The 10,616-nt window shown below is 42.0% G+C and overlaps 1 protein-coding gene across 1 annotated transcript in view; it reads left to right on the forward strand.

Moving 5' to 3' along the window:
• The window catches only part of Akap10 (A-kinase anchoring protein 10), a gene marked incomplete in the record, with an annotated part of 74,549 nt that overhangs the window by 17,669 nt on the left and 46,264 nt on the right, over positions 1-10,616 (forward strand). Inside the window, 1 exon segment of the mRNA XM_017795787.2 lies at positions 6,515-6,613. Within this exon segment, the coding sequence (XP_017651276.1) occupies positions 6,515-6,613 (99 nt within the window).

Here is a 10,616-nt window from a genome sequence, read left to right on the forward strand (position 1 = left end):
AAAACATGGAAAAAGTGTGTCTGTTTGTTCCAAGCCAAGGCTCATTATTATGTAGTTTTTTTTTTTTTTTTTTTTTGAGACAGGGTCTCCTTATTAGCCCCAACTGGCCTGGAACTCAACTCACCATGTAGACCAGGTTGGTCTCAAACTCAGGGAGATTCCCATTCCCCCCCCCCAGTGTTGGGATTAAAGCCGTGGGCCACCATACCCAGCTTTGCTAGCTTGCTTATACTGCCCAGGACCATCTGCCTACACCTACACTTTGCAGGGCCTCCTAGTCAGTTCAGACAAGGTAATCCCTCACAGACATGTATACAGACCAACTTGATAAAGAAAGTTACTTAATTGAGACACTCTTGCAGGTGAAGATTGTAGGCTGTGTCAGGATGACAGTTACTATTTAACTAAGACAAGTACTTTGTTTAAATGAAGATGCTTCAGATGTGTGTGCATCTGGTGTCTGCTTTGCTATCTCAGCATTACTAAATCCATGTGAGAATAGTTGTCTCTTGAGCATCAGAACACTATTGCCTTCCTCTGAGATGTTTTTTTCTACCTCCTTTTTAGTTATCCCAAAGACATTGCCCTTTGAGTTTCTGACTTTAACTATGACTTTGATCTAATCTTTCCTGTTTGGGTCCTAGGCAGCTTCCCTTTAAAGTATAAGCGCCAAGTCTAGGGATTACCAGAATTTTTTCTTAAGTAAATGTACTTTTGTTTTTGTCTACCTTGGTTTGCATTCATTCCCCTAAATTCCAGAAAACTTATAGTTAAATGAACAAATGTGGCCTGAATTACTATGAACTTATTATAGAAATATGAATATGTTTAGTTACATGGTAATGTCCAGATAATGCTAGGATAGTATAGTATGTTATTCCTATAATAACTATCAAAATTCTGATTTCAAAAGTACTGTTAGCTCCAGAGGTTTCATATGGGAACGGCCCATACTTGATTCTGTTCATAGTTTTACTTTTACCACAAGCTGTGTATGTGTGTGTGTGTGTGTGTGTGTGTGTTTGTGTTTGAGGTGAGGTTGTGATATAGATGTCCCACTTAGAATTGAGCACTTAATCACTTATACTCAGCACCATGGCCAGTTATGAGTCTTTGCATTAACTACTACCCATTGCAAAAAAGAAGCTTCTCTGACCATGGTTTTGAGCAGCACTATTCTATGGAAAAGTAAACATAAACATTTAGAAGCGGGCTTGAAAACATGTCTATTTAACAGAGCAACAGTTGGCTCACCCCTAGGGTCTATGCTCTTTTTATCCATGGGCCTTTGACCACATTTATAGTGCCAGGCATGAATTTCCTCCTGTGGAGTGGGCCTCAGATCCAATCAGCTGTTAGTTTACCTTCATAATATTCATGTCACTATTGATCAATGAGAACATCTTGCCTGGCAGGTCAATATTATAACACGCAGGGTCTACCTCTGAATACTTTTCTCCTCCAGCAGCCTGCCTAGCACCTTAAGACACTATGAAACCTAGCCTGCAGAGAGGAAGTTTGCAGATTAGTTCCAGCCTGATTTCTCTATGTCTTACAACCAAAGTGTGGTGTGTTCAGCAACAGGGTCTTACCATCTAGTTCTAACAAGCAGCTAAGAGCAATGGCAATAGCCTATATATTGTTTTGGGGGCCTCTGGAGCCTCTGACCAATAACTCACAGGGAGGTATCTCATGTCTGGCACTGAGATTTTTTCTTAATAGCCCTTGGCTTCTGGGTGCAGAATTTATCCACCCATGTTTCTGCATTCAAACTTCTTTATGTATTAAAAAATTTTTTTTGACTTTATGTGTATGTGTGTTTTACATGTAGGTATGTAAGTACACCATGGACATGCAATGTCTGCAGAGACCAGAAGTGGGCATCAGATTCCCTGAAACTGGAGTTATAAACAGTTGTTAGTCACCATATGGGTGCTGGGAACTAAACCCTCTGCAAATGCAGCCAGTGTTCTTAACCATTGAACCATCCTCCAGCCCCTTTATTATTATTATTATTATTATTATTATTATGGTCTTTTTGAGACAAGGTCTCCCTATTTTAAAATTATAATTAAAAAATTATAATTTAAAAAATATAAAGGAGCCAGGCATGGTGGCACGTGTCTTTAATCCCAGCACTCGAGAGGCAGAGGCAGGTGGATCTCTGTGAGTTCAAGGCCAGCCTGTTCTACAGTAAATTTCTAGATATATTTGTATTATCTCAGGGAGTTACTGTTTGGTTTTGTTGTTTTGGATTTATTTTCACTTAAAAATTTTTGGACTTTTTTATATATACCAGTGTTTTGCCTACATGTATGTAAGCAGTGCCTGTGGAGGCTAAAAGAGGGTGTTCATTCCTTGGATTGGGAGTCAAGGAAGGTTGTTGACTGCCATATGGGTATTGGGGAACCTAACCTGGGCCCTCTGCTACAGTAGCAATGCTCTTAACCACTGGGCCATCTCCACTATTTGTTCTGAGGTTTGTTGTAGTTAAAGATCAGTTTGAATTGAAAGACTAATTTGAAAGGTCTAAGATTTTCAAACAATTATAAAGCTAATTAGAACTTGATCATCATCCAAATGCCTGAAGGAAGATTCCTTTTTCCAGTTACCCTAAAAGGTGCTTTTTTTTTTTGGAGACAGGGTGTTCGGTAACCACTGCTGGCCTGGAACTGTGTAGACCAGGCTGGCCTGGAACTCACAGAGATCCACTTGCCTCTGCCTCCTGAGTGCTTAAGGTACATCTTTTAAATGCAAGACAGAGAAGGGGCTAGAGGGGTGGCTTAGTGATTAAGAGCACTTGCTGGTCTTTCAGAGGTCCTGGGTGTGGTTCCCAGCACCCACATAGCAGCTAACAACCATCCCCCACTCCAGTTTCAGGGGATCCAGTGCACTCTTCTGGCCTCTTTGAGCATTGTACACACTTGGTGCACTTACATACATGTGGGCAAAACACTCATACACATAAAATAAAAATAAAATTAAATACTAAATGGTGTTTTAAGCAATTTTTCTGTTCCTTTACTCATTTTTTTTTTTCTAAATTTTATTACGTTTATTGGCTTTGTTGTTGTGTGTATGTTCCACAGCATGCTTGTGGAAGTCAGAGAACAACTTAGTGGAGTCGATTCTCACTTGAATTCAGATTCTCAGCCTTGGTGGAAGTGCCTTTACCTGCTGAGCCATCTTGCTGGGCCCCTTTATTCTTTTATATTATAGAATATTTTAAAATTAGGTCAAAGCATTTATCTTAGCCTAAGTTATTTTATTTTGCTGTTGTTGGTTGGTTGTTTTCTGTTGACAGAGTCTCTGTGTGTTGCCCAAGTTGGCCTCAAACTAGTTTGGTATGCTCTTAGAGTGATCATCCTCCTTCACCCTCTATGTTAATACTACATCTAGCTTGCTTGGCATATTCATTGCATCTGTGACCAAACACTTTACAGAAACAACCTGAGAGAAGAATGATTTATTTTGGCTCACAATTACCATAGGGTTCAGGCCATGGCTCTCTAGCCCTTATGTGTACTTGGGGAGAACGTCATAGCAGCAGGAGGGCATAGTGCAGGAACTTCTTCACCTCATTGTAGACAGGAAACACAGGAATATAAAAAAGGGCCTGAATAGGGTGTGGTGGTGCACTTAGTCCCAACCCTCAGGAGGCAGAGGTTGGCAGATCTCCATGAGATCAAGGCCAGCCTAGTCTACATAGCTAGATCCAGGCCAGCTAGGGCTACAGGGAGACACTATCTGGAAAAAAAATAAATAAATAAGAAAAACTTAAATTGAAAGCCTGCTGTAAGACCCAAGGCAACTCTGAGCTTGTGAGCACCTGTAAAATTTATACAAGTTGCTTGCTTACTTCCACCAAAAATAACAGCACAGGGTAAAGTTACTTCTTTCTTTCTTTCTTTCTTTCTTTCTTTCTTTCTTTCTTTCTTTCTTTCTTTCTTTCTTTCTTTCTTTCTTTCTTTCTTTTTTTTCCCAGTTTTTTGAGACAAAGTCTCACCATGTAGCCCCAGCTAGACTGGATCTCACTGTGTGGACCATCCTAGACTGACCTCAATCTCAAGGGATCTGCTTGCCTAGTGCTGGGATTTAAGACGTGGTAGCATGTCCAGCTACTTTTTTTTTTTTTTTTTTTTTTTTTTTTTTTTTTTAGGCAGGGTCTCCCTGTAGCCCCAACTGGCCCAGAACTTACTCTATAGACCAGGGTGACCTTGAACTTAGAGAGATCCTTCTGCCTCTGCCTACAAAGTGCTAGGATTAAAGGCGTGTACCACTACACCCAGTCCAGCTACCATTTTTTAAAAATAGATTTTTATTTGTGCATATATGTATGCATGTATGTATAGATGTCTTCCATGAGTCTGGATTCTTGGAGAGGGTAGAAGAGGGAGGGTTTTGGATCCCCTGGAGTTGGAATTATAGCCTGGATGATGGGTGGTTGGAACCTAATCCTAGTCCTTTGGAAGAGGGGGAAGTGCTCTTAATCAAAGAGCCATCTCCTGCCTGAAACATTGCCATTCTGAAAGGGAGGTATGGGGGCATAGAAAGCACTTCCAAGACTGGGCCTGGTGGTAGACACCTCTAATCCCAGCATTCAGAAAACAGAGGCAGTCCGAGCTCTCTGTGTTCAAGGCCAGCCTGACCTACATAGCAATTTCCATACCAGCTGGGGCTACAGGGAGACCCTGTCTCAAAAAAAAAAGAAAGCACTACCCAAACCCAGTAAGGCAAATAATTAAATTCCGTAGCTCTGTGTCTGTTATCTGAAGCAAGTAGTGTCGGGAGGTGAGGTCCCTACAGATTTGGGCAGCCCTGTCCCCATGACCTCGTTTTTTGTAGCCCATATGACTTCTGTTTTAGACTGATTCCACTTGTTGCATGGGGCTCTCAGGCATATTAGATGTTTTTTACATCTTCAACACCCAAGAGTCTTGGTTTAAGTTTAACCACCAGCCTTAGAGCTTCGTCCTCTTGGGAACTGCCTGCTGGGATCCTGACCTCCCAGTCTTTTGAAATCACAGTGGAAGCTTTCTTGACCCCATAACTTACTTACCTATTTTTGTTTTTTGAGGTAGGGTCTTACTATGTAGATCTTCTTCCTCTGCCTCCTGAGTGCTGGGGTTAAAGGTGCATACCTGACCCTATAACTCTTCCATCCTGCATTTCTATAAAAACAGCATCACATGCGTAGTGCCAGGTCTGCTGCCAGCTCAAGTAGTATCTGGTTCCCCTAGGATCATAGTTGTAGTGGCCTTGGAGTTCCTTGGTGACAGAACCCAGGATAACAGTTTTTTACTGTGTTGAAACAGAACTCAGGGCTTCATATATTTGAGGCATGTGCTCTACCACTGTCATAATAGTCCAACCTCTCAATTTTTTTTTTTTTTTGGTCTTTTTGAGACAGGGTCTCCTTGTAGCCCCAGCTGTCCTGGAACTCACTATGTAGACCAGGCTGGCCTTGAACTCACTCTGCCTCCCAAGTGCTGGGATTAAAGGCGTGTGCCGCCACGCCCGGCCAACCTCTCAATTTTTAAGATTATATTGTATTTCATATCACTGTGACCACAATATCTGATCTATACAATTTAAGTGAGAAAAGGTTTATTTTGGCTTGTAGTTTTAGCCCATCATAGTGGGGCAAACGTGGTGGAGTGGTTTCATCTGCAGAGATGGGAATATGAAGTGGCAGCTGTTGACACAGTGCAGAGTGGGAAGCAGCACAGGCTGGATCTAGGGATGGGTATAACCTTCAAAGGCCCTCCTCTACTGACCTCCTGGCCAAGTACTGCCTTCTAAAGGTTCCACAGCCTTCAAAATAGTACAAACTGGGGACTAACAGCATAAAGATGAGCCTGTTAAGAATATTTCTGATTCAGGGACCTGGAGAGATGGCTTAGCGGTTAAGAGCACTGACTGCTCTTGCAGAGGACCTGGGTTCGATTCCCAGCACCTACATGGCAGCTATGAACCGTCCTTAACTCCAGTTCCAAGGAATTCAAAGCCCTCTTCTGACCTCCGTGGCGTTGCATGACACAGGTGCACTCACATACAATGCAGGCAATACATTCATACACATAAAATAAAAATAATAAAATACATTTTTTAAAAAAGATTATTTCTGATTCAAACCATTACAAATCTTGAGACTAAGAAGTTTGAGATTTGTTATTTAACCTAGGTTTGTTGGTCAAACGAATGTATTCGTGTATGTGAAATAATTTGGCAAAATGTTTTAAATGTACATTTATAAATATTTTTTGAGCTTCTGTTACTACTATGTAAATCTTTCAGATTTAGAAGAGATATGAAAAGAAGATGTGTTCAGATCATTGTTACTAAGAAGCTTAGTAGCTCATAAGGAGACTAGAGGAGACAGTTCACATGTAGTTTTTCTGTTCTGTGAACCTTATAGTGGAAATTGATTTGTAGTCTGCTATTCATTAGTGTAGTCCTTTTAGTGGCCCACAGTGCGTTTTGAGTTTGAAGTTGTCCTCTTTTTGTCTTATAGGTATAGAACAAGATGCAGTGAATACTTTTACCAAATACATATCTCCAGATGCTGTTAAACCAATACCGATTACAGAAGCAATGAGAAATGACATCATAGGTAAGTAGTACTTGATGTCATGGGGAAAAGAACAGACTAGTTTGGTTATTCACTAGGAGGTAGGTTTTTTTTTTTGAGACAGGGTCTCCCTGTAGCCCCAGCTGGTCTGAACTCACTATGTAGACCAGGCTGGCCTTGAACTCACAGAGATCTGCCTGCCTCTGCCTCCCAAGTAGTGTTGGGATTAAAGGCGTGCGCCACTACTGCACCCAGCGTCTAGGAGTTTTTTTATGAGCATGGAATATAATAGTTCCCTTCCTAGTCTGCTTTCAAGAAACTTTTTCTTACCTGATTCTAGCTCCCTTCTCTTTTATATGTAGACCCAGGTTCTTGAACTGGGACCTAAACAATAGCAAGCATAAGAATAATGGCATGTTTATTGAACACTCCCTATGTATCAGACAATAGTGTAAGGATTTTCCATGTATAAATGCATTTACTAAGAGCCTCATGGTTTTTTGTTGTTGTTGGTTTTTGTTTATGAAAGTATTGCCTGCACCTTTGTCATGCAATGCCTGCAGAAGTCAGAAGAGGGCGCTGGATCCCTGGAACTGGAGTTATGGACAGTTGTTAGCTGCCATGTGGGTGCTGGGAACTGAACCTGGCTCCTCTGTAAGAGAGCAACTGCTGAGCCATCTCTCCAGTGCTCTATTTTTTTTTTTTTTTTCCTTTTTTGACAGGGTCTCCCTAGTCCCGGTCTACCTAGAAGTCACTGTGTGGACCAGACTGGCATTGATCTCATAGAAATCCACCTACCTCTGCATCAGTAGGGCTGGGATTAAAGGTTCAAGCCACTACACCCGGCTTATGAGATTCTCATGGGATAAATACAGTTAGCATTTTGTAAATTAAGTCAGGCGTGAGATTGAGGCCAAACTGGTCTACATAGTGAATTCCAAGCTAGCTGGAGCTACAAGGAGACCCTGTTTCAAAAACAAAAACCATTTTGTAAATGAGGACTCTGGAACACAGAGAACTGCTTTGCCTACAGTAATGATTGAGACATGGCAGTGTGTTCATAATATAGGTTATCAGCCTTCTCTTAACATCTTCACACCCCTGCCAAAAAGAGACTAAACAGAAATATCAAAAGTGTTTGGAGTTTGTCAAGATAATATATCTATGTTTGCATAGATAATACTGTGTCAGCTATTCTCTGTAGGTCACAAGTTAAAAATGAAGAACAGCTGGACATGGGTGTACACATCTGTAATCTCAAGGCTGGGTAGGCAGAGACAGGTGGATCTCTGGAGCTCACTTTTATCCAGGCTAGCAAAATTAAATTAGTGGGTTCCAGGTTCAGTGAGAGACTTTGTCTCAAAAAAATGAGGTGGAGAACAATTGAGGAAGACAACTAACATTGACTTGACTTATACACATGCACTTGCACATGCACACACCACATGAACATGTACACTACATTCAACACATACAAAGAATTGGGGGAAGAGGTTGCTATGGAAGGCCTCCATAGGTGGACCTCTATTTATAGATGCAAGTCGTTCATATATCCATTCAACAAATATTTATTATATTTCTACAAGTTGCTGTGTTGTATTTTTTTTAGGATTTTTTATTTTATGTGTATGTGTATTTACCTGCATGTATATATTTGTACCACATGTATACCTCTGTGGTACCCACAGAGGCCAGAGGAGGGCATTGAATTTCGTGGAACTGAAGTTACAGATGGTTGTGAGTCACCATCTGGGTGCTGGGAATGGAACTTGGGTCCTCTGCAAGAGCAGCAAGTGCTCTTACCTGCTGAGCCACCTCTCTAGCCCCTAAGTTTTATAATTTTATTCATCAAAAAATTAGTATTTGTGATCTATAAAACAAAGAGCAGCCGGGCGTGGTGGCACACACCTTTAATCCCAGCACTCTGGAGGCAGAGGTGGGTGGATCTCTGTGAGTTCAAGGCCAGCCTGGTCTACATAGTGAGTTCCAGGACAGCTGGGGCTACAGGGAGACCCTGTCTCAAAAAGACCAAAAAAAAAAAAAACCACACAAAAAAACCCCACAAGGATTATTCTCACAGTGGATTCTTCAAGGTAGGGTACCTTCAGTTGAGTACTCTATGCTCACTAAGAATGAAGGAAGCATGACCCTTTCCAAGCTCAGCTGTGGCTCTGAAATTAGTCCACCTTACTTTCCAGTCAATATCTGTTGTCTGTTTTGGGGCCCATCAGATGCTGCCCCTGTTTTCTTTTCCTTCATGTAAATACACAGCCTTCTGACTGTTCTGGATTAAATTTTGGGATTTGTGGGGCAGTTTTCTTTACAGATGCTGTTGTAGGATCTAGGGTTTTCTAGGTAGGTGTTTGGTTTCTAGATGGAAACCCAGATTTCCAGCTTTTCCTAGTAATACAGCTAGAATACCTGAACTGTTTAGAATTTGGTTGTTTGAGGGATTGTTTGGCCAGTGATTCCTTTGGGAAGTACGTATCAGTTGATAGCCAAACTGTTTTGGAGTAGGAAAGAAAAGGAAGTTTTGAACCAAAGAAGACATTAAAATAATGCCATGTACTTCTTTTTTTCTTTTACTTACAAGTCACCAAATTAATGATATAATCTCAAGGAAGAAAGAAATCTTGAAGGATCAGATTGATGACATTTAGTTGCGGGAGGTTCGAGCCAGTGACCCCCGCGCAGCGATGATTGGGGATGAGTAAGTGCGCCCAGTACTGGGGACTCTCAGGTGCAACAGGGAGCCTAGTCAAGCAGGGACTCATTTATTGCAGGTGTTACAGAGCTTATAAAGGCAAATGGAAATCTCTTCTCCCCCCCCCCAACCAAGTGTCCAATCATATCAAAGGTGAACTTGAGCATGCAGTCTCCTCTCCATAACACGGCATTGTGTTCGCAGGGTGATCACATGCTGCCAGGATGCACGGAAATGACAGGAGCCAATCAGCGATTCATTAAAACAAGTTTGGCCGTGTTCCATGTTCCGGCCGTTTCCTCTAGGCGCCAGACAAGTCTGATTACGCCCCGACTGTTTCCGCTAGGCGCCATCCTGCCTCGCCCCTGGCCTCAGGCCCCGGCACCTGGGTCTTCAGTTCTATTCCATGGATCGCCTTGCCTGTCATTGGATCATGCACCTGGCAATGTTGATGTCCTGTCTTAGGAGTACTTGTCATGGGACATCTTACCCGTCCTTGGCTAAAAATGCGTCATGATTAAGGGCAGCCGCGTGGGTAATGCCGCCCATGACAGTCTTAGTCTCTGCCTTACTTGGTTAGCCAAGTGTGTGTGAGCAACCGGAGGGGTTCCTGGGGGAGTCCATAATCATGAGGGGTGGGCCGTGGCAGTTCCAAGGGTCCTCTGTCACTGAATTATCTGGTAAAGACACTTAAAGATAAGCATTATCAAGAGAAACAAAGCAAGTCATGGCGTAGGACAAGTTGAAATACTTCTGAGACCATGTTCCTTTTAGCCAATCAGCCAGTTGTCAAAGAGGCAGACTGGCAATGAAGCCAAGGAACTGGGTCCTTCACCCCAGATGGATATAAATAAAGAGATGAATTTTGTCTCATGAACTATTGTCAATGGACCATCATCCTCGTCAGTTGGATCCTGGCCTACCCACTTAAGGTTTTTCGCAGGCACCCATATGGGGTTTGAATCTCCTATAGGGTAGACACAGCCAAAGCCTTGACCCATGGTTAACAATGGATCTGGGCCTCTCTATTGTCCTTTAATAGGGTCCTTCCACCTTACATGTACCTCAGGTCTCCTGTTATCCCCAATGTTTCTGAAACTGGGATTCCAACTGATTTTTTTGAAAATTAAGAACATTAATAGTGAATAAGGCCATACCCGTGTTGGTAGGGGCTTATTCCCCCTTTTTGTTTTTGTAATTGAATTTTTAGGTTTTGATGGTTGCGTTCTATAATGGCTTGACCTTGGGGATTGTAGGGAATTCCTGTATTGTGTTGAATTCCCCAAAGTGAGAAGAAATCTTGTAAATTTTTACTCACAAAACATGGTCCATTATCAGTTT

The sequence above is a fragment of the Nannospalax galili genome, unplaced genomic scaffold (genome assembly GCF_000622305.1).
Source record: "Nannospalax galili isolate Female #2095 unplaced genomic scaffold, S.galili_v1.0 scaffold530, whole genome shotgun sequence".
In the NCBI taxonomy this organism is placed as follows: domain Eukaryota; kingdom Metazoa; phylum Chordata; class Mammalia; order Rodentia; family Spalacidae; genus Nannospalax; species Nannospalax galili.